This window comes from Planococcus citri, chromosome 2 (genome assembly GCF_950023065.1).
Source record: "Planococcus citri chromosome 2, ihPlaCitr1.1, whole genome shotgun sequence".
Taxonomy (NCBI): domain Eukaryota; kingdom Metazoa; phylum Arthropoda; class Insecta; order Hemiptera; family Pseudococcidae; genus Planococcus; species Planococcus citri.
Genome location: NC_088678.1, coordinates 67,467,360 through 67,491,813, shown reverse-complemented (window position 1 = coordinate 67,491,813; position 24,454 = coordinate 67,467,360). Strand labels below are relative to the sequence as shown.

General features: G+C 35.8%; 6 protein-coding genes across 6 annotated transcripts in view; 5 read left to right on the top strand and 1 right to left on the bottom strand.

Moving 5' to 3' along the window:
• Positions 1-6,222, bottom strand: part of LOC135837333 (echinoderm microtubule-associated protein-like 2) — a 172,731-nt gene extending 166,509 nt beyond the window's left edge. The window contains exon 1 of the mRNA XM_065352568.1: positions 6,151-6,222. Within this exon, the coding sequence (XP_065208640.1) occupies positions 6,151-6,175 (25 nt within the window). The 5' untranslated portion in view covers positions 6,176-6,222. The remainder of the gene's footprint in view (positions 1-6,150) is intronic.
• On the top strand, positions 179-5,960 carry LOC135837317 (uncharacterized). The gene is made up of 7 exons (XM_065352543.1): positions 179-316; positions 410-693; positions 784-975; positions 1,048-1,636; positions 4,500-4,774; positions 4,908-5,087; positions 5,169-5,960. Exons 1-7 carry the CDS (start codon positions 262-264, stop codon positions 5,841-5,843), a joined length of 2,250 nt encoding a protein of 749 aa, XP_065208615.1. The 5' UTR covers positions 179-261; the 3' UTR covers positions 5,844-5,960.
• Positions 6,223-8,960: 2,738 nt separating the features above from the next.
• On the top strand, positions 8,961-10,871 carry LOC135837315 (kallikrein-4-like). The gene is made up of 7 exons (XM_065352541.1): positions 8,961-9,070; positions 9,219-9,317; positions 9,409-9,527; positions 9,607-9,719; positions 9,786-10,027; positions 10,179-10,345; positions 10,499-10,871. The coding sequence occupies exons 1-7, from the start codon at positions 9,013-9,015 to the stop codon at positions 10,766-10,768; spliced, it is 1,068 nt and encodes a 355-aa protein (XP_065208613.1). The 5' UTR covers positions 8,961-9,012; the 3' UTR covers positions 10,769-10,871.
• A 1,912-nt stretch (positions 10,872-12,783) lies between these two features.
• On the top strand, positions 12,784-16,607 carry LOC135834139 (uncharacterized). Its single transcript, XM_065347976.1, has 2 exons — positions 12,784-15,000; positions 15,054-16,607. The coding sequence occupies exons 1-2, from the start codon at positions 12,784-12,786 to the stop codon at positions 16,605-16,607; spliced, it is 3,771 nt and encodes a 1,256-aa protein (XP_065204048.1).
• A 33-nt stretch (positions 16,608-16,640) lies between these two features.
• Positions 16,641-17,987, top strand: LOC135834138 (uncharacterized). The gene has a single exon (XM_065347975.1). It carries the CDS (start codon positions 16,641-16,643, stop codon positions 17,985-17,987), a length of 1,347 nt encoding a protein of 448 aa, XP_065204047.1.
• A 1,096-nt stretch (positions 17,988-19,083) lies between these two features.
• LOC135837316 (trypsin-1-like) lies at positions 19,084-24,162 on the top strand. The gene is made up of 7 exons (XM_065352542.1): positions 19,084-22,396; positions 22,482-22,580; positions 22,715-22,833; positions 22,924-23,042; positions 23,129-23,370; positions 23,491-23,654; positions 23,805-24,162. The coding sequence occupies exons 1-7, from the start codon at positions 22,339-22,341 to the stop codon at positions 24,057-24,059; spliced, it is 1,056 nt and encodes a 351-aa protein (XP_065208614.1). The 5' UTR covers positions 19,084-22,338; the 3' UTR covers positions 24,060-24,162.
• The last annotated feature ends 292 nt before the right edge of the window (positions 24,163-24,454 follow it).

Below are 24,454 nucleotides of genomic sequence, written 5' to 3'. Positions count from 1 at the left end.
CAATTAAATATTTGGAATTTAACTACACGAATTTCATGTCTGCAAATACGTACAGATGCGTAGATTACCAAGAGCCTCATTCGTGAACCATTTCGCATTGATTTAATTTATCTTAAGTACGTTTCCGTATTGATTGAGGTTATGATTCTTAGATAAATCAAATACCATGATAACATTTTATCGATTCGTCAAATACGTTTATATCAAAGTATCTATTCGTAGCGCAATGTATTGGTAGAAATTTTATTCAACTTCAAGAAAATGGCTCACAACAAAGTAACCGTGGTTTTATTTTCATTGATATGCATATCAACAGGTAACAAAAACTGACCTAACCCAATTCAACGTTATTCTTAACAATTCATACAAAACATAGCTCATTAACTCACGAAATTTTTGCATTTTTCAGTTACTTATGCAACTCAAAGTACAGAAACAGAAACCGATTTCCCATCAGAATACATCGCAAAATCAATCGAAAAATCGATAGCCACAGTATTCACAAGCATAGATTCCAACGTGATAAACGAATTAATCGATAGTATTGACAATTCCAACGCAACCAATTTTGAAACCAACATCAATAGCGGTGAGAAAACTTCCGACAATAAATTCTACTACAGTGGAGTCAATGTCTCGGTATTGTACTATGGATATCCCGAAGCACATTTTGATTTCGCCACAAATAAACTGGTAAGGATAGTTTTGAAAATTTCTAAATCAATAGGTAAGTATGATTACAATTCACATTGCTTTAAACACATAAATATGCCTCACACACAGGTCATATTCAATTCCGAATTTACCGTTAGAGTAGAAGGCTACCTGGGGTCAGTCAAAGAAATCGCTCTGGCTGGCTTTATACGCTCACTCGACTTCACCAATATCACAATAAAAGCGCAAAAATCACCTGAGAATATTTCCGATGACAAATTTCAAATCAGTATTACCTACGATGATGTAAACTTTAATTACGTGAGTTGCAAAAATGATTTGATTAGATAAGTCCATATATACTGTAGGTAAAATGCCAACTTCTCGTTTCAGATTTACTCTCCCTGGTTTCAAGAATATTTAACATCCGAAGAACAACAAAAACTAGCTGAAAAAATCGTACGCACGTTACCTCTCGTACTCCTCGACAACATCAATCAAAACGAGCAGTTCCTCGAAGTTCTCAACAGAACTTTTAGCAAACAGATGTTCAAAAGAGAGATGGCCTTGAGCTGTCCCGATTTCTTCAACCATGAAGAAAAATTCTACTACCGAGCGCAAAACGTATCGTCTTTCCGCGTAACTTTGGGCAATATCACCGTCAAAGGGTTAATGAACTTCGTTTCGGTCAAATTCGATCGTGCTTTGGGACACCTAACTAACACACTGGAGATTGAGAACGTCCGAGGAAAAGCTATATTACGCTATGATGGTGAAAATTCGACTGCTTTTGAATTAGACTTCGAAACCGAGCGAATTTCGATGTCGGTTAATGGAGCAATGCAAAGAGTGTATGTAGAAGCTCGTAACTATTCGGTAATTGATACCAAACGTAATGTTTCGTTGTCGCAAAGTCAGTCTGGTTGGATTATGGAAGGGATTGGACAGGCAATCGCTGCATCGACGCTGCCATCGATGAAAAGTAAGTTTGACTTGGTAAATTATGTTAACTATTATGAGACATAAAATTCACTAAAAATATGTACTTATTGGCTCTGTCCCTGAAGCTTGATCTTCCATAAAAAAGGAAATGGGTAGAAATGGGCTATCAAGATCTTAGTTGGAATTTTTTATAAAAGAGTCAACAATTTTTGAAATCCGAACTGAATAAAGCCCTTTGAGAGATATATGCTGCAAAAAAAAAAAAAAAAAATACATCTCGCCAAATTTTAATTTTCCCAAATTGGTTTTTAGAATCCGGAATTTTTGTAAACTATTTTCATTAAAAATCACGAGTTTTCTTAGAATTAATGAAGTTTTGTCCCTAAAAAAAAGAATTTGACCCTTCTAAACCATACGTACAACTTTATTTTCTGGACAATTGGATAATTGGATCTTCAAAAAAGGTTTTGATTTTGACCATAATTATTGATTTTTTCCTTGGGAGGGGGGGGGGGTCGAAATTAATTTAGGCAGTTGAAAATTTGGTTTTTAATATGTACTTTCGAGATGCCAATCCCATAAATTCTTATCAAAATTTCACAATGGGAGACGCGAGATAGATAAAATGTATTTCAGGGCCCAAGAATCCATTTTTATCGATTTCAAGCATCTTTGATTTTTTTTACCAAACTTTTGAGAACAGCTCAGCCGGAGTCATTTCAACAAAATTGGTGAAATTTTATATTTAGAAGCATGTTTTAAGTTGATTTGAAGGTTTTGAGTGAGAATGACCTTGACTCAAAGTAGAATAATGTGAGGGGAGGAGAATCGGAATTTTTCGTGTTTTTTTTTCGTCTTGAATCACGTTCTCATCCTTTCAAATTGAACTGGGAAGCTCTACAAAAAAAGTAAATTTTTGCGCTGATATCATCGCAAAAGTTCCTACAACTCGTTTTCAAATTATCCTCCAACAATAAAATTTGGCAAGTGGATTCATCAAGTGCATTGGAAGTCCTTTTGTAAGAGTCTCAATTCCTCAAACCCCCCTCTGCCCTTTTAAATCTTCAAAAAAGTGAGTTTTTACGTTTTTAAAATTCTTTTTGATTTTGTCTAGTCACTGAATTCTCCCTCCCCACTTTAAAATTGTCCTGAGATAAGGCTACAATTTGGAAAATAAATTCACAGGGTGTTCAAAATGTTCTTTTTAAGGATTTCAACTTTTCTACTTCATCCTACCCTCTTCCAGTGCCAAAAATAAAGGTGTCCCATTTTTAAAAACAGCTTTGTGTTATCGTTGGGGCTTCACCCCCTCCCCTCCGTTTGGCATGCTTGTTCAGAATAGGCTCTAGATGTGCCTTTTAAAGGGATTGAACCGGTCCACTCCTTACAACTCCTTTCCAGCAATGAAGAAGTCACAAAATCAGAATTTTTGAATCAAAAAAAATTTGATAAGAAATTTCTCAAAAATAATTCATCATCAATTTTTTTAAATGTTGACCTAAAATCTGTCCAAATTACTGAATAAGTTCTCAAAAAATTTAAAAATTGCTAAAACGATGGAAAACGTACCAATACAAAATGTCACCAAAATGCTGAAATTTCTCGACTATATCGTTGAAAAAAATGACAAACAAAATTAAAATTTTGACAAAAAGTGAACTAATATTGCAGAAGATCTTAAAAATATCGAGTTTGAAAACTTTTGGAATTATTTGAAAAACGATTCGAATAAAGTTAAATCCTAATTCTTGAGTTGAAATGTACTTAGGTATATATTTTTTATGTGAAATAGAAACAGAACAACTAAAACATGACCAATAAAAACCTATTACAAAATCTCACTTCAACTAGGGTACTTTTAAACTGTCGTCAGCCAAAAAAATTCTCAGATCTAATATCATTTTGAATCCCATTCCCTTCCCCAACATGAAAAATCAACTCTGAAAAAATTTAAACTCAAAAATTTCCATTTGTTTTTAAAAATCTAACGTCAGCCCCTCACCCTCTCCTCTTTACGACTCTGTAACACAGGTTAAACAGATATACTAGTCAAATAAATAAAATCGAAATTAAATAATTGGTACTTTCTCAGCGTCATTTTAGAAGGGAACATCTCAACGTCAGTCACTCAGACAACAATTTTGGAAATTTTTCTAAACCAGAGCATAGGGACTGATAACGTAACCCTCAAAAAATTTCAGCTGCCGAAACGAAAAATTGACATTCAATATCATCTAGTAAAAAAAAAAATATACAGATATTTTGGTCTCAAATTTTTCCAAAAAAATCTAAAATCTTGAAATTTGTGCTTGAGTAGCTAGAGCCTAGGGAATCCTCTTCTTATATCATATTCCAACTAACACCACGTTTTGGGGGCCACTTTTAACATGAATTCAAAAAAATGTATATTTTTAAATTCAAATTTTTCCAAAAAAATCCCTTAAAATTTAAAAATGTGCGATTGGGCAGTCATATCCTTCATACATAAGCATATAAGTCATTCTCACTACCACTGTGTTCAGAAGGTCATTTCAATTTTGACCTGAGAAAAAAGCAGTGTATGTATTTTTCTTTTTTTTTGTTGACAGTTGACAACGTTTGCTGGACCCCCCCCCCCTCAAAAAATGGATTTCTACATCAATATCAAAATTAGACCTCTAAAACGAGATTGTAATCAAAAAGTGACTTAAAATGAGATTTTCCAAGATGAAACTGATCATTCGATTTTTTTCTCCAATTTATGCAATTTTAGGGCAATTCTGAAAAATTTAAAACTCCTAAAACTCACAATTTTCTATACAACATGAATTTTTCTCGACTATTTTAAGGGTTTGAGAGATTCTCTCGTCATTAATCAGCATACGAGTACCTACTTATTTTCATCATGTGAAATTGTCCTTCAGTTTGCAGAAGCAAAGCTGAACTTTCCGGCCAACACGAAACGGTCCATCCACTCACACAACTATTCACTGAAATATCCGAAAAATTCCACTGGAATATTATTAACGAATCGTACAGCCAGTGGACTCCATTCGACGGCAATTACACCACGACAAAGATGAATTTCAATTCAGAATCTCATAAATACAACATTTCTATTCATAATTTAATTCTCGATCCCGGTTTATCAACTCATTATCCTTATCAAGTCGAATGTTATTTCTTCGAGACTTTAAAGGTAAAATTTTCATACTCTTTTCATTATTATTTATAAATTTCTCAACGAAGAAAATAATACACACATTAAATTACTCTAGGATGAAATTTGAAAATTTATCGAATTAAATAAAAAATAAATTTCCAAATTACAGGTAGTCTATTACATAGAAGGTAGCGCAAATGGAACCATTCGTCTTCAAAACAACGCCAATGACACGGTCGATATTGATTTCCAAGCCCAACTCTCTTTCGCCGACCAAATCATCAAACGTGAACCGAACGGTGCACACGAATTCAAAATGTGGCTCGCATTCTACTCAGATCCTATTTCAGTAAGTCAATTTACCCAAAATAATTCTAAGATATTCCAAGTGTCGTATTTCGAACCTAACAACCAAACCTTTCAATCCCAGATCACTCTATGTCTACTGCCTGCCAACACGAATTACACACTCGAAGACTCGGATATACTCGAAATAACCAACATAATAAACGATACACTAATCTCAATGACTAGAGAAATAATGCTCCACAACTCGAAACCTCTGCTCTCGGCACGCCTGGATTTATGCATGATTCCGAATCAAATAGTTGACAATTTCTTGCCACCTTTCGCCGATTACCAAGTCCCATACGTAGCTGAGGGTAAAGGAATCTACGGAGGGAGACATTTCACGTCGAAAATATACAACATTTCGTTAAACGGATTATCACATTTCGATTTAGTTCGAGTCGCGTTCAATAGAGACGATATGCCCAATTTCATTTCCAGCAGTTCCAGCGAAGAAGACGTTGGCTCGTTTGTCGAGTTCCCGATTTACAATATCACCGGTCGAATGAACTTTAACGATTCTTCGGTCAAGTTTAACGAGCTTTTGCTAGAACGTCTCGATGAGTTGTCCATGGTGAACGCTACCAATACAGGAATGATTAGCTTGTTCCCTAGTCATAAGTATAAAATTACTCCTGTGCCGGAAGATCCGAGATTTTCGTGTCACGATTCGATGTGGATTATGGAGAAAATCGAAGATATCGTTGAGAATTCGTTGAGTAAGAAGAGTGATGATTTTTTATACCCGATGGCGTGAGTCGAATTTAATTAGGGAAAATTCGAGTATTCGTCTAAAAACTCATTTAATTAAGGTACTTAATTTGATAGATCAAAAAAATGTTAGTTTTTAAAATAAAATACTGTTAATTTTTTATAGCTGAGTATTTATTTTTGAATGTTGAAAATCACGAATATTTCACTCAAACGGAATCAGTAAGAGAGCTAATTTTATACTTTATCTAGCAAAACTCGAAATATTTCGAGAGCTCATGAGTCATGAGCTGATACTTGAGAGAAAGTTTGAAATGAAAAGCCAAAAAATGAAAAATAATGTGCAATTTTACCAGTTTTATTTTCCTCCATTCGCATATTCACTCAATTGTTAGGCTAGATACATGTTCTGCATTATCGTAACTCTCACGATGAAAATTTGTACAGACCTGAAACAAAAAAAAAATGCAATTGGAAATTAGACAAATATTTCATTGATCACACTCATCAATAAGTACATGGGATCAGTCTACTGGAGGGGGAGGGGGAGCAAGAAAATTTTAAAAAGTGAAAACTTCAAAGAAGGTGCTGTTTGAATGTAGCTATAGGTACATGCCAAATTTTGGACCCCCCAGGTCAATATGATAAGCTCCATGTGATGATGTAAAATTGAAAATTTACGTAAAGAGCACGATAATCTAGTTTATCAGAACTAGAAACGGGTTAAATGGAAGGGTGAAAATCCCAAAGTACACATTCAGGTCATTCTTCAAAAATCTACAACCCCAATTCCATCTTTTTAGATCAATTTGAAGGAGTTGAAGATGTTAAAATTGGTTCTTTGAGGTCAAAAAACAAGAAATTTGGTTCTATTCATCACTTCTACTTGGCCGTGAGCTCTTTAGATTTCCCTCGAATGCATTTCTGTTTCAATTCTTTTGTAATAACACCCTCCTTGCCTCCCTCACTCTTTTATCCTCGCATGAAAATTTTCTACACGAAAAACAGGCTAAAAAATTCTATATAATTTTTGGAATTTGCATACTTAGTCATTAGTCAACTTCATCCCTTCACTCAAACTTCCTTCCTTTCACCTATTATGATCATTTTTGGTTCGATCAAAATCTTGAAAAGAATTACAGTAACTTCAAAAAAAATTTTAAAGAAGTCAATACTCTTTCAAAAAAAAAATCATATTTTTCGATTCTTTCTATTTTTTTAGGCCAATTTTTAAAATTTTCCAGACCTTTAAAATTATGAAAATGAAAATAAACTCGTAAACATCACATAAATAAAATGGGTGTTGAATTTCCTCTGCAAAAAATTTCAAGTCATGTATAATGTTTTTTGCTTGAAATTTGATGATGAAATGTCATTGGCACATTGAGAGGAACTCGACTAGGTTTTTTTCAAATTTTTGAATGTTTGACAAAATTCCAAAAAGTCAATTTAGAAAATTTGACCGGAAAACCTCGTGTTTTTTTCAGATTTTTGGAAGTTGGACTTGAAATTTATAGAAATCTGCTGTAATGTTATTCAGAATGTCAGAAATCATTTGGATGGTTTTTCCGATTTTTTGAAAATTTTACATAATGTCAAAAATGTATTGCAATTTTTCTCACGTCCTCGAAATTTGAACAACATTTTTTTCCAACTTTTTCAAAATCCAGCTTTAAAGTTGGACTTGATTGTAAGATCTAAAAGTCTACTTCAAGGTTACTCAAAATGTCATAAACAATTTAATCATTTTTAATTTCATATGATCGGAAAATGAGTAGTTTCCGAGACAGTTTTGTATGTAGTTGGAAAATACGTTTTTAACGCATCTATCTAAACGTGTGCGGAAAACAGTTATTTTCCTCCCTGGGGAGGAAAGTAACGGTTTTCCGCACATGTTTACAAATTTTCCTCTCATATGAAATTAAAATAGTATACGCGACAGGATTGGACAGTAACGCGATTAACTTTCCGCTCCTGTCACGTAATGTACTATTTTCCAAATTTTCTAAAAATTTCACATCAAGTCAAAAACAAAAATTTATCACAACTTTTTTCAAGTTCTCAAAATTTGGGAAACATTTTCGTTCAATTTTTCTGACTTTTTAACAACTTCTTCCGAGTTTTCAAAAGCCAGCTTGATAGTAATCGAACTTCTTCAAAATTTTCAAAAATCTGAAATAATCACACGAATTCATTCTACCCCCTCCTTCTCTTTCCCTCACCCCTCCACCCCAAAAAAATCACTCACATTTTATTCTGGGCAAGAAAAAATATCACGAATTGAAAAAATTCAAAGTTGTTTAGAAGCTCTTCAACCAAAACGAAAGCATAATTTTTTTGTTGAAAAATATCAGTTTACAAGCATAAAAAAAATGAATTTTTGAAAAACTCGAAACTTATTTTTTGAAAACTATTTTCAAAAATTTTCTTCCCAAGTAAAGCAAGAGTACAAAATTTTCAAATTGAAATGGCTGTTTTGGTGTTTTTGAAAAAAGTTTAAAGCACGTTCTTCAAATATTTTGAGGGAATTTCAGAGCTTTTCATGAATTTTGACTAATTTTCTCTATCAATTCTCAGTCTACAGTGTGATTTCTACCAACTTTTAGGGCCCAAGCAAGGCAAGGGGTTAATATTTTCACAAAAAATATGGCTTGAATTAAGTATCACAAATCATCAATTAATTGAGATTTCATTTTCGTGGGACTTCTGAGACCAACAATGAAGGACGATCAAGTTTTGGCACATCTGATCAAAATTTCAAGTCACTCACCTACTCACCTATGTATTATCATTATTTTTGACATCTACACACAGAGGAACCGTTAGAGATCATTACACCCAATTTCAAAATTTTTTTAAAAGTTCCCTTCAGATAAGAAATACGTGTTTTCATTTCTCCTGAAGACACATTTTTTTTTTCAAGTTTGAGTTTAATAGGTGTTTTAAAAAAAGCATTGATAAATTCAACTACACGAGTGACTGCCTTCAATGAATTTTATCAAAAATTCAGAATACGTATTTCTGCTCATTTCTCCCCCTTCAATTATAATTGCAGATACCAAAGAAAAATGTACCTAATGTTGCACGTTTTATTGCATAAATCTTCTTTGTGTTCAACGAGTATATTTAGATACAAGTAGCTTAGTCAATACGTCACGAGAAAATACGAGTATGGTACGTAAGAATTTTAAATAAAACAATCAGTTTAATACGCGATGGCTAATTCGATGATTCTACTTTCATGTACGATTCTCAGCTTATGGATTGCAGAAGGTAAGTGCCAAATTCTAACTTATTTTCTACATTTCGAATAAAATTTCATCAACATGAGTAATAGACAGAGATACGTGAAAATTGAACTCTTCTAATCTACCTACTTTCGCGATAGATTAAATCATCTAACTCGAGCTATTTTTTTCAGCCCGTAGCCCTTATGCTGCGAATTCATCCTCCAAGAAACGCCAAGTGGTCGAAGAGAAACAAAATTCGGATGATTATCAAATAAGAAAAGCTGAAACAAGTATGCTTGATTTTACTCAAAATCTAGTTTCTACGAATAATTATTTCTCAATGAACTGGTATGGTAACTGTTGAATATTTACAATTAACAGAATGCGAAGAATATGTACAATATGGCTGCCTGTATCAAAAATCATTCGACGAAAAATATAACGATAAGGATCAGATACTGAATGGAGAAAATGTTCCTGAAGGGATGCTTCCTCATATGGTAAATTCCACCATCTGTATTTATTACAATTATTCTCAAACACAGGATGTTGCATCAAATTTTTATTGTTATTGTCAAGGCATTATTAATCATCAAAAACAAAACAAGCACAATCTGGACACGATGCTCCGGTTCATTGATCAGCGAGCGATATGTGATGAGTGTTCGCCATTGTTTGGAATCACTTGATCTGTAAGTAAGATCGTGAACTACCTACGTTTAAGAATTAAAAATTTACCAAGCTTTTTTTTAACATAGAGAAATTAAAATCAAACTCGGAAGCATATACAGAACCAACGACGGCACTGGTAAATGGTACGACGTCGAAAGCATCCACAGATACCCGGAGTTGATAACTAAACACTTTGTGAACGATATTGCCCTACTGAAACTATCCGAAGAGGTGCATTTTAACCCACACGTAATACCGATATGTTTAAACACGAAGTATAAAGGCGATTATGAGCGTACCATTGCCTCAGGATGGGGTTTTACTGAAGGTAATATGTACATATGTAGGTAGCTAAATTTCTAATAATACGCACAATTAAACCTCTTGTAAGGCCTTACTAGATAAAGCTGATTTTTTTCTTCATCACGAATTATAATATAATTAATCATAATTTGACATCAAACGAATGTAAACTCTAGATGGAAGGGCACCCGAACGTCTCAAAATGGCAGAGTTGGCATTGAAAGGAGAAGCATTAGAATTAAAATGTCACCAGTATATAAAAGGCACAAAAAAATACGCAGATATTTACAAAATACAGACTATTTGTGCTGGAGGAATTGACACGCAAAAAGATACGTGTAAGGTACTGTAGATCTGCAAATAACTCAAATTTTTTCATGCTCTAGCTAATAAATCACGTATATGTAATTCAAAAATATTGACAGTAAAATTTCTCGCCAATTCATCGAGTTTAAATCTAAAAAAATGCTTCAATGAATTTTTTCCTGTTACTCAGGGTGACTCCGGAGGTCCCTTGCAAGTTCCACTAGAAAGTGGGTGTCCAAATACATACGAACAAATAGGTATCACTTCGTTTGGAGGAGGTAACTGCACAATTGGCCCCACACAGCCTTACATTGGAATATATGCCAAAGTTGAATATTTTCTTCCTTGGATTGCCAGTATTGTTTGGCCTGATGACGAGTCTAACTATGTACACCGTGAAGATGCACCCACCAATTCCACCGAACAATTATGTGTAATTTCAAACGATACTCAATCATGAGTTTGGTTTATTTTCGATTCAGTTTCATAAATTTTTATCGCTTGATTGTAATTTATTTTTTAAAATTATTTTTTACTTAAAGTAAAATGACATTTTTTAAGGATTCGAAAATTTATGAAATTCTTATTTGATTTTTCGAAAGCAGTAAATTACTTTTCAGAATTTTTCAAGTTTTCCAGAGAATGGAACTTGGACATCCTACCTAAGCAATTCTAATCAGATCAGCTCTAGGTTCGATGGAAGTTTCGAAGTACTTAGATCTAAATTTAGGGCTCGAAGGTACTCAATTTTTTTCAAAAAAAGTAAGTTTTGTAACCAAAAAAGCGACAAAACATTTAAATACAGAAACAATCACCTCCTTTAAAAAAAAAACAGAACTTGTTCTTGGAATTTTTAAATAAAACGCCAGACTTATCGACAATTTTTGGCAACAAAATGAGAATTTTTGCAGTGTCTTGCGAAAAAAAAAGGAGTGTAAAGTCTCCCCTCCAAGAAGAGTTTTAAATCATTTTCATAAGTAGTACGATCCTAATTGCTCTACTAACTGAGATACCCAAATCATAGATATGTTTTTTGGACAAATTGACCTGATGCTCGATCAGACATGATCATCCGGACCAGGTCTTTCGCTTGACCAGGAACAAGCCTGAGCTCTAGGTTGAGATCTTCTGCAGTCTGACGCTCGGCTTCGGTCAAAATTTGATCTCATCAGGTATGGGTTGGTCTGATCATCCGGACCTGGTTTTCATGCTATTGACTTGCCTGTCTGGCTCCCCAAGGCCAACTGTCTATCTGTCGGCCCTATTAAGGTCAATGACCCGTCTGTCTGGCTTCTCAAAGTCGTCTGTCTGTCTGTCTGTCTGTCTGTCTGTCTGTCTGTCTGTCTGTCTGTCTGTCTGGCTCTTCAAGGTCGTCTGTCCTCCTGGACCTCTGATAGGTCATTGAACCCGCCTGTCTGGCTTCCCAAGGTCATATGTCTGGCTGTCCGGGCTCTTAAGGCCATTGATTCGTCTGTCTGGTGTCTCAAAGTCTCCTCTCTTTCGGTCTAGCTTCTGATGAAGGTCATTGACCTGTCTTTCTAGCGTCCCAAAGTTGTCTGCATGCCTGTCTGGCTTCTTAAGGTCATTGACTCTTCTGTCTGACATCTCAAGGTTGTCTGTCTTCCCGTTTTGCCTCTTAAAGTCACATGCCCGCATGTCTGGCGTCCAAAAATTGTCGACCCACCGTTCTTGCTTCCCAAGGAGGTCTGCAGGGTTGTCTGTCTGTCAGTCAGGCCTCATAAGGTCACTGTTATGTTCGATTGTGTAGGTAGATTAATTTTATACCTACCTGTTTATCTGTGTCGTTTTTCTCGACGCATCGAAGCTTTGAAAGCTTCCACTGGTTTTTCGAGCGTTAGACGTTCGAATGTTTATCTACGTACTCGACTGATAGCAAAATGACTTGCTTTTTCACGCGATCTTTTTCGCCTCTAATAACTCGATTTTCGTTGTAAATTTTTACTGTAAATATATTGTTGATTTTTGTATAATTCGATGAGTCCTATTTTATCGTATGATCGTTACACTCACCTTTACGAATGCGTAAATAGACGCAAACAATGATGGCGCCCAAACAGGGACTCATCGTACGCGAGTGTAAATACTAATTATCGTTATCGAATCGCGTGTGCGAATAATTATCGAGTACGTTGTACGTATGTAATTTAAAACTATCTAGCGAATTTTCGCGTATATACTATCGTTATGTCGTGTTTGAGCTCGTTATACAGCTCGGCAAATTGTAATCCAGTTTATCATCGTTCTGGTGAGCCTTTATAGCTCAATCAACGAATCGAAGGGCCTCCATACCCGCAATTCATCGTATCGAAGGGCTTCCATACCCGAAACCCAGGGTTTTATTCCTGCAACGAAGCGTTTATCGTATTGAAACGCTTATCATCATCGTACCGAAACGTTTTACCATATTCAGCTGCTTTTTCATCGTTCGAATTATCGTTCCTTATCTTCGTTATCATGGAAGACCAAGACGGTACTTTTAGCTACGTGCATAGTTCTCGTTACTCCGGCAGATGCATAGTTAAGCTGATTGAAACGCTCAAAAAGCTTATTGCAAATAATTACTCGATCGATAACGTTAGCGAGGTGAGAGTTAATCTTGAAGAACTCACCAAAGAATTCGAATGGTATAAACGAATATCCAGTCGTGGATTTAATCTTGCATCTGTATCCAAGGATGCCGCCAAACCGAAAACCGATGAAGAAGTCTCCGCTCTGGAAGATAAAATTTTAGCTGAGCTTGAAAAAGTCAACAAAGCTGTTTTACCTGTAATCGCTAAATCGAAGAGTTATATTTCCGAGTTCGAAGCTCAACAGACACGCGAATCGTTAAATAACTCATCAATGAACATGACTGGTGGTTTTCCTGAACCGAACGTAAAATTACCTCGAATTGATATACCAAAATTTGATGGTGTTGCTATCGAGAATTTCCTGGAATTTTACGCCATATTCCAGAACGTGGTTCATGAGGAACCAACTTTATCGAAGGTTAAAAAGTTATATTACCTTAAACTAGCGTTGATCGGAGAAGCTCACGATTTGGTGAAAGATACTCCTGTTACCGATAAAGGTTATGACGAAGCGTGGTGTCTTGTAGTTTCAACCTACAAAGATATCAAATCCATAACCCGAAGGCACTTCGATCAATTATTCTCGATAAATCGAATCAAATCAACGAGTGAAATCCCTATGCTTCTTAGCAATGTGAATCGCGCTTTGAAGGGGTTACGCGCTTGCGGAGAAGACACCGAAAATTGGGGTCCGATATTGAGTTATATCGTCTCCGAAAAATTGGACAACGTAACGTACGAAGATTTCGAAAAATCTCTCACAACGAACACTAAGTTTCCACGTTGGAGTGTTCTGAAAACTTTTCTCGAGAATCGCGCGTCGGTCACTAAACGTAGCAGTGATTTGACCAAACAGACGAAACGAAACGATACTCCACCCAGTTCATCTGGTAAACGATCGACTTTGACTGCTGTATCGAATAACGAAACGCGAAGTGGTCCTTCTGGTACTCCTCAATCATCGCCACCGAAGCCAGCTTGTTCCTGCTGTGACAAGTTGCACTTGCTTATCGATTGTAACGTTTTTCGCGACAAAACACCGAAGCAGAGATACGAAATCATCAAATCGAAATCTCTGTGTGGAAATTGTTTCCATTCGAATCATCGTACCAACGAATGTCGTAAACAGCCGAATTGCAAAAAATGTAGCAATCGTCATCATACGCTACTGCATTTTGATAAAACGAACGACCCGAAGGATCCACCGAAGCCTGAATTAAACGAAGATGGCACTCCAAGAACGACTTGCGGGATGTCATCGCTCGTATCCGTTCAAAAACCGATTGCGTTATTGCCGTCTGCGCTTGTAAAGTTTGTTAGCGGAAACAAGTGCGGTACTATGCGTGTTTTGCTCGATTCCTGTTCTCAATTGAATTTGATAACGAACGAATTCATCAAACGTAACGATTTATCAACGACTAAAGCACCCTATCCGAGTAAAGTGGCGGGTATTGGTGATAGCGAAACCGAATGTAATCAAATTATCGAATTTTCAATCGAATCACGAGTAGAAGATTTCGAATTTTGTGCTCGATTTACTGTAATCAACAATCGAATACCGTATTCTGTAACGAATTATATCATCGGCGATTTTGCAGAAAAGGTGAACGAACGTCGGCTTAATCTCGCTGATACTGCTTTCTATGATCGTAACGTAAATATCAATTCAATCGATGCTATTCTTGGGGTTGAAGCGTATAACTTGTGCGTGCGCAACAAAACCATCTTTATCGAATCTGCTTGTCTACGTGATACCGTTTTCGGTTGGACAATTTCATCATCGATCGAATCAGCTCGCAATACTCGACATTCTCAACCGTATTGTGGCTTAACTATCGACAATATCGACCAACGACTCGAACGATTCTGGAAAATCGACAGTTATCCAGATAGTGCTCCAAAATCGACCGAGCATGAAGAATGCCAGAAACACTTCATGCGCACTTACCAACGAGCTCCAGATGGTAGATTTATAGTTCAACTACCATTTAAGGAGGATCCATCAGTCATCACTGGCAACTTTGGTATTGCCGTGAAATATTTAAAACGAATGGAATCGAAGTTGGACGAAACGACTAAACGAATGTACACCGATTTTATGGCAGAATATGAAGCGCTGAAACATATGTCTGTTGTTTCTGACGATGTGTCCAGATATTACATCCCACATCACGCTGTGTTACGTCCATCGAGTACAACTACGAAGTTACGTTTTCCGGTAAATCGCTCAACGATGTGCTTATGGTTGGTCCAACTATTCAACCTGAGCTCAACGATACTTTGCTGTGTTTCCGTATATTCTGCAAAGTAATATCTGCTGATATTCAACACATGTATCGCTGTATCGAGATACTAAAAGCCCATCGCCGATTTCAATCGATAATTTGGCGAGGTAAACGACACGAATTGAATACGATAACGTACGGTACTGCTCCTGCTGCATATGAGGCAACTCAATGTCTCGATATTCTCGCCGAAGAAGTGAAGGTAACTCGTCCTCGCACTTCTATCGCTATACGTAAAGGCTTCTATATGGATGATTGGCTTTATGGAGCCGACACCGATGAAGAATTAATCGAATTGCAGCAATCAGTGCATGAAACGTTGTTATCAGCTGGTTTCAAACTACGAAAATATCAATCGAATTCGAACGAAGTACTGGCTAAAATTGATCCTGCTCTGATTGAACATAATTTGACCGTTCAATTTGGAGATAACGAAGCGCTTTCGATACTTGGCTTAGCTTGGTGTCCTTCTACCGATAGCTTTGCGCTGAAAACCGATGTTCCTGCTCCTACGTCAACCGTAACGAAACGTCAAATGCTATCTACTATTTCGAAAGTATTTGATCCACTCGGCTTAGCTTGTCCAGTAACGATTCGAGGCAAGCTGTTGTTCAAACGATTGTGGAAACTCGGAATCTCATGGGATGATCCTGTGACTCCTGAAATCGATTCGCTGTTTAACGCTTATTTATCCGATTTGAATCGTTTATCGAAGTTCGTAATACCGAGATATGTTCGAGATTTCGACTCGAATACTGAAACTATAGTTGGTTTCTGCGATGCCTCCGAGCAGGCATACTGTGCTGCTGTATATGCGTTCAATGCAAAACGTCTCCAGTTGCTGTGCTCGAAAACGAGAGTTGCTCCAGAGAAAGAGCTCAATATTCTACAGCTCGAGCTCCAAGCAGCCGTTCTGCTTGTGCAACTAATCCAACGTGTTTCCAAAATACTCAACGTCGATATTCATCGCAGTAAACTGTTCACCGATTCGACTATTGTCCTAGCATGGCTATCGAAACCTGCTAGTGAATGGAAAACGTTTGTTCGAAACCGTGTGGTGAAAATTACCGAAGTGTTTCCTATTCAACATTGGAGCCACGTCCGTTCAGGTGAAAATCCTGCGGATCTCGCTACACGTGGTATTTCGACTGAATCGCTATTGCAATCGAGTATGTGGCTGTCTGGTCCTGAATTCGTTATAAATCTCGATAATTCGTCAAATAATACCGAAATCGATGAAACAATCTGTGAACCATATCGCAGAAAAACGAAAATCGCCTCTTTCATCGCTGCTGACCTTGAAACCAATCTCAAGAAGCACTCGAAGTTAATCTCATCGTGTGAATCGTATGAAAAACTCCGGTTCATGTATGCTGCTGCTATCGCCGTTATTCGTCATTGGAAATCTCGAATTTTGAAATGAGAACGTGTTCCATTGAAAGTTGAAGCTAGCGACATGATCAGAGCGAACGAATGTATCATACGTATCGTGCAGTATGATGCATTTTCCAAGGATATCGAACGATTGAAGACCAAACCAGGCAAACTATCGAAGCGAAGCCTGTTGAAACGACATACTCCATTTCTTGACGAAATTGGAATAATGAAATCGAAAACGCGTCTGCAAAATGCGCGAAAACCTGTTAACGCTAAATTACCGATCGTGTTACCCGCTCATCATCATTTCACGAAGATTTTCATTCGATACTTTCATTTGAAATTCTTCCATGCTGGCCGTCCGTGGCTAATGACAACGTTATCGACGAATTACGTGTTTGTTGGTGGTTTGAATCGAGCCATCAAATCAGTGATTCAATCTTGCAAGCAGTGTATCGAACGGTTTGTTGAATCAAAACCGCAGCAGATGGCGAATCTGCCTTACGAACGCGTTACTCCTCTACCGCCTTTCCAGGTAGTAGGAATCGATTTTACCGGCGCTTTCCTGCTAAAATGTTCGTATCATCGAACCACAAAGTATATGAAGGCTTATGCTTGCATCTTTGTGTGTTTCTCGACAAGGGCGGTTCATATCGAACTCGTTCCTTCCTTATTGACCGAAGATTTTCTCAACGCGCTGAAGTGCTTTGTATCTCGAAGAGGCCTTCCAGCGACTATATACTCCGATAACGGTACCAACTTTAAAGGTTGCGAACGGTATTTGAATTTCAACGACACTGAAATCCAGCGCTACGCTTTATCCAATACGATTGCTTGGAAATTCAATCCACCTTACACGCCTCATCGCGGTGGTATCTGGGAGTCTGCGGTGAAAAGTGCTAAGCGTTACATACCTAAAATATCCGAAAATCAGAAATTCACCGAAAATGAGTTGAGAACGTTGCTCACTCAAATCGAAGGTATTCTGAACACCAGACCGTTAGCTTATTCGAATACTGGTGAACCGGATGAGGAGATACTCACTCCAGGCCATTTCTTAGTTGGTCGAAATTTAAACGTCAACCTACCCGAACCGTCTTCGCCTCCAGCAAATATTAAGCTGTCTGATCGATACATTGCAAATCAGAATCGTATTCGAGCATTCTGGAGAATTTGGTCCCAGGATTATCTCAATCAGCTCCGTTCTCGCACCAAGTGGCAAGACGAACAGCCTAATTATCACGTCGGAGATTTGATTTTACTCCGAAAACCTAATACGGAACCGTGCCAATGGATTCGAGCGATAATTATCAAGACTTTTCCCGATGAAGCTGGTTTAGTTCGAACAGTCGAAGTTCGAACGTCAGATCGTTTGTCGAAAGTCGTGCCGATCCAGCAAATTGTGCCTTTACCGATCGCTAAATGATTGGTTGTCAAGATGTTTGTTATTTGAATGTCTTTCTATCGTTTATTCTTTGTAATTCGAAGTATTTTTTTTTCTTTTATTTTATCGTTTTGTTTTTCTGACTTCAATCGCTTCTGTCAGCGGCGGGAGTTTATGTTATGTTCGATTGTGTAGGTAGATTAATTTTATACCTACCTGTTTATCTGTGTCGTTTTTCTCGACGCATCAAAGCTTTGAAAGCTTCCACTGGTTTTTCGAGCGTTAGACGTTCGAATGTTTATCTACGTACTCGACTGATAGCAAAATGACTTGCTTTTTCACGCGATCTTTTTCGCCTCTAATAACTCGATTTTCGTTGTAAATTTTTACTGTAAATATATTGTTGATTTTTGTATAATTCGATGAGTCCTATTTTATCGTATGATCGTTACACTCACCTTTACGAATGCGTAAATAGACGCAAACAGTCACTGACCCGTCTGTCTGGATTCTCAAGGTCATCTGTTCACCTGTCGTGCCTCTCAGAAATTTAGAATAATTTGTTTCAAGTTCTTTTAAGTCGGATTTGGTATCTAAAAGTCCACTTTAATGAAAGTAAAAATCTCAAAAATTATAATTTTTTTTCAAGTTTTCATGGCTTAATTTATGAAATTGAATGCGATTTTTCCCAGTTTTCTTAAAAGTCAGATTAAATATTGTAAATCAGATAAATGCTCTAAAAATACTTCCTTTAAAATTTTTAAAAGTCTGACACAATATGTATTAAAATATCAGAGAATGAAATGACATGATATAAAAATGCCAGAAATTGGTCATATTTGTTTTTTGGAGTAAAAGTCTAACATAATGTTGATATTTTATCGCATATGTTTACCAAACTTTTTGAAGTCAGACATTTTAAAGAATTGAACCATTTTTTTTTCAACAAAAATCAAAAATTTGAGCAATTTTTATTAGACTAGAAAAAAATAGGTCTTTTCAACTTTCGTATTTTTTTTTTTGAAAAGCGTGATGTTTTGCAAGTCGATGATGGTCCAGAAATATTTTTTAATTTTAATTAAAATATATAATATAAAATTAAATATAATTTTTAAATTTAATTTTAATAAAAACTAAATTAAAATTTTTCGTTAAAAACTCCATAGAAGTCAGAAAAATCATCAAAGAAATAAAACCTGACCCTGACTATCAACTGGTGTCTTTCGATGTGGTTTCAATGTATACATCCATACCCTTACAGTACATCTATCAAATCATCACCGGAAATTGGACTATTCTACAGAATTTTTTCAAAAATAACTTCAACTTATTCAAAGATCTCATAGAATTTATTTTATTTAATGGTTACTTTATATTTAATGATACCTTATACAAACAATCTCATGGCGTTGCCATGGGTGATAGTTTCCCACCTATTGCCTGTGACCTAATTATGGACCACATATTTAAGAAAATAGTTGAAAAATTCAAAGATGATATAAAATTTGTAAAAAAATATGTTGATGATAGCCTTTTTTATGTCAAAAAATCAAAAATCGATGAACTTTTTCAGTTTGCCAATTCCCTTCACGATAGCATAAAATTTACCACTGAAAACGAAGTTAATGGTACTATTTCTTTTCTAGATCTGCAAATTATAACTAGTGATGGTTCTTTTCTTACGAAACACTATACAAAACCAATAGCCAGTGGTAGGCTAGTAAATTTTCATTCTTTCCAACCAGCAAAGCAAAAAATAAATATTTTGAAAAATCTCATAGATAGGGTACTTGGTCTCTCTGATGCTTGTTTTCATAAGGAAAAAATCGATCATATCTATGACGTTGCTTTGGCTAATGATTACCCCTGGAAAATGATACAATCCCAAATTCAGCTTTTTTATAACCATAGTAACCCTTCTACTGATCATTCTAATTCTAATATTGGACCAAAAAAATTTCAGTGTCTCAATTATGCTGGTAAAACTTCCAAACGTATTGAAAAACTTTGTCAGGAAGAGGATTCGACCATTACTTTCGCATATAAAAATCCCAATAACCTATTCAAACGTATTTTTTCCAACACTAAAAATAGGATTCCTAATTTGAGTCAAAGCAACGTAGTTTATAAAGTAAAATGTATGAATTGTAACGTTGAGTATATTGGAGAAACAAAGCAACACCTTAAAGACAGAATGTATAGGCATAATCTAGATGTTAGAAATGGTAGGACTACTACTGCACTATCAGAACACTCTGTAATGTATAATCATAAGTTCGATTTCGAAAATGTAAAAATTCTTCATAAAGGTTGTTCTAATCTACAGAAAAGAAAAACCACAGAGGTACTGTACATTTTAAATAATCGAAACTGCATCAATAAAAAAACGGACGTTGCTGGTTTCGATGTGTACAAATCTCTAGTACAATACCAATAATTTATCTCGTTGCTTGCTATTTCGTCGTACGTATTTTCACTTATTAGATATACCTAGTTAGTCTTAGTGTACACCTGATGAAGGCACCGTGTGCCGAAACGTTGTGTCGATGTGTTTTTAACGTGCAATTATAATCAAGTCAAAATGTGTTATTTTTCTTTCTTTTTGCTACTCTAAAATTTGATACTTGGTTTTTTTCTAAATGATTTTTTTAACTTTAATAGAAATATTTTTGGAAACACTGCTAGCAGATTTGGAGCAAGCTGTTAACAAGCAGAGCATTACGAAGAAACAGGCCAAAAAAGCGTTTGATATACTTAAAGAATTTGCCTGTGTATTCAGCAAATACCCAGGAAAATGGGTAGGACCTCCAATGAAATTGAGATTCAAAGATCCCAAGAATATAAAAAGATTTCATGGTCCGAAGTACACTCCATCGAACAAGCAGATGCCACCAGTGTGAGAGAAGCTCTCAGAGTGATGATTGCAAAAAATATCGTTGAACCTTCAAGCTCACCCTATATCAACGCATTAGTTGTCAATATAAAGAAGAATGGCGAGGTGAGATTGTGCCTAAATCCTATGGAATTAAATCCACTCCTCGAGAACGATTATAATGAGGCTGGATTGCTCGATAGAATAATAACAACAGATGGATGAGCCAAAATCTATTGTTGTTTAGATTTTGTTGCCGGATTTTGGCAAATGGTACTACATGAAGCCTGTAGAAAATATTGTGCTTTCATTGTAGATGGAGAAGTCCATCAGTTCATCAGAGTGCCATATGGATTAAAAGTATCATCAGCCCTGTTTGTGAAAATGATAAATAGCATTATGCCAAACAGAAGAGGCAGAACGAAGTACATCGACAATGTTTTAATAAAACAAGAGTTTTTGACAATTCTTGGAAAAATGCAAGACAGACAATTCAAGCAAAAAGCAGAAATATTTGGCAATTATTGGCAAAAAAGTGACACGTTTTCGCAGAAATTTTTTCAATTTTGTAGTTGAAAAGCAAAAGTTTTTGGCAAAAGAGCGAGATTTTAGTACTTTTTCAAATTTTTTGTAAAAAAAAAATAATAACCAACAATTTGTTAACAAAAAACAAGACCGCTTGGCAATGTTGTTAAAAGGTGAGATTTTTGCTATTTTTGGCGAAAAGTGGGACTTCAAAAATCTTAGCAAAAGGCAGAGTTTTGCAACTATTACGCTGAGTATGAACCCTGAAAATGCCTTTTGAACCAACTACAGTAAATCAAAGTAGGTACCTACCTATAAGTCAACTTGTACAGAAGGCTCAGGATTGGCTCGAAAAATGGGCTCAATGGGAGCAGGAAGGAATGGACATCACATCACTTGAAGCAAGTGCAATTTATTGCAATAGGATGATCAAGTTTTGGTGTCCCTGATCAAGATTACGTATGTACTTTAATAAGAAATAATAATAACTTTAAGAGCTACCTTGTGATAAAGAACATGGGTTTTCATTTTTCTCGAAGACATTTTTTTTTTCAAGTTCGAGTTTATGTAAATAAAGTTTAAAAAAAAATTTAATATCACTCTCCTCATCTCCTGCTTTGCTTGAAGAAATAGGTTCAGGTACTTCTTTGAATGAATTTTTTGAACAGGTTGTTTCAAAAATTTCCCTACACCGTATTTCAATATCCCTCTTTTGAGTAAGAGGTCCTCAATTTTCAACTCACGGAGTAAAATGTAAATACCTTTAATAAAGATCAACCATTCAAAGTACTGCTGCTCATTTCTCCCCACTTCAATAACTATTCCGGACACCGAAGAAGAGTTATGTAATGTTTGGAAATTTTATTGCATAAATCTTCTTTGTGTTCAGTAAGTACATATATTTAGATGCAAGTATGTACCTAGCTTATTAGTCAATATGCGATGAGAAAACATGGTACGTAAGAATTTTAATTAAAACAATCAGTATAATACGCGATGGCTAATTTGATGATCGTACTCTCATATATGATTCTCAGCTTATGGATTGCAGAAGGTAAGTATAGGTACATACTTCCATTATTTCTATTCAAACGTCGCCATTCATTAACTTAAGTAAATTGATAGAAGTTTTTTTTCAGCAAGTAGCCTTCATGCTGCAAATTCATCCTCCAAGAAACACCACGTGGCCAAAAATAGACAAAATTGGGAAGATCATCAAATAAAGAAAGCTGAAAGAAGTAAACACCTACATAATATATTTCCATATAAATGTACTTATTGGTGCAACTGCAACCTACTCAAAATCCAGTTTCCAAGAGTAAGTCAAATACATTTGTCAATGAACTAATCACTGAATATTTACAATTTACAGAATGTAAAGAATATGTGCAATACGCCTGTCTACATCGAAAATCATTCTATGAAAAATATTACCATAAGGATCGAATACTGAACGGAGAAAATGTTCCTGAAGGGATGCTTCCTCATATGGTAATTTCCACCATCCACCTCCACTACGTATTTGATTTCAATTTTAAACACAGGGCGTACTTGCATAATTTTTTCGTTATTATATTCAAGGCGTCTATAATCGTCAATAGAAGAACACCTAGTCGAACTATGGACACAATACGATGCTCTGGCACATTAATCAGCGATCGATATGTGATGAGTGCTGGTCATTGTGTGTATACACATGAGTAAGTGAACTATGGAACTACACATGTTTAAGATTAAGAATCCCATGGTATTACAAAGTTTTTTTTTTGAACATTTATGAAAACAGCGAACTTAAAATCAAACTGGGAAGCTTATACAATACTGACGATGGCACAGGTAAATGGTACGACGTTAAAAGCATCCACAAACATCCGGGTTTTGTAGATGAATACGATTTAAACGATATTGTCCTATTGAAATTATCCAAAAAGGTGCGTTTTAACTCAAATGTAATACCAATATGTTTAAACACGAAATATAAAGGCGATTATGATCACGTCATTGCATCAGGATGGGGTCATACTGAAGGTTTGTAGGTAGCTCAATTTCTCATGTTAACACAATTGAAGCGATTGTACTACATAAAGCTGTTTTTTCTTTCTCACATACCATATTCATTGGACATCAACTGAACAAATCTACGAGTAGTTGGAAGACCGTCCAAACAACTCAAAATGACCGAGTTGCGATTGAACGGAAAAGCATTAGAATCATCATGTCGCAGGTATATACGAAGCAGATGGTATCCAGAAATTCTCAAAACACAGACCATTTGTGCTGGAGGAATTGAAAATCAACGAGACACGTGCGCGGTAAGTTTATATCTGTGAAAGCTATTTTTTAATAAATATTATAGGTACAAATTTCTTCGACGGGTGCCAAAATTTCGCCTATTAATCTACCCGTATAACAATCAAGTTCAAATTATAAACATCTTAATGAATTTTTTCCCTGTTACTCAGGGTGACTCCGGAGGCCCTTTGCAGGTGCCACTAGAAAGTGGGTGTCCGAATACATACGAACAAATTGGTATTACCTCGATTGGAGAAGCTAACTGTACACTGGACACCAAACATCCTCATATCGGACTATATGGCAAAGTTGAATATTTTGTTCCTTGGATTGCCAGTGTTGTTTGGCCTGACTCGTCTGACTACCATCGAAACACACTCGCCAATTTCACTGAGCAGTTGATTTCAAACAAAACCAGGTCGTGAAAATGTACGTGGATAGGCCTACGTACCTACATATAAGTTTGGGTACCAAAGTTATCTGATAAATTTTGTCCATTTCTTAAAATAAATTTTTCATCTTCGAGTACGTTTTATGCAGGAAATGCCCTTCGAGAAAAAATTAAAATATATAATCTGCCCTATTTTCATTAAAGCTGATGTGATTTATTTTCAGGTAATTTAATTCAATTTAATTTATTCAAATTTATTTTTGTACTAATTCAATTTTTTTTCAATTTGATTTCATTCATTGTAATTTTACTGTTTCAAATCCAATTTTTTTCAGTTCAAACCTTCCTATCATCTTTGAAAAAAATCGATTACTTTTTACAGTCTAAATTAAAAATTAAAGATGTATCGATCAAAAATAGAGATATTTT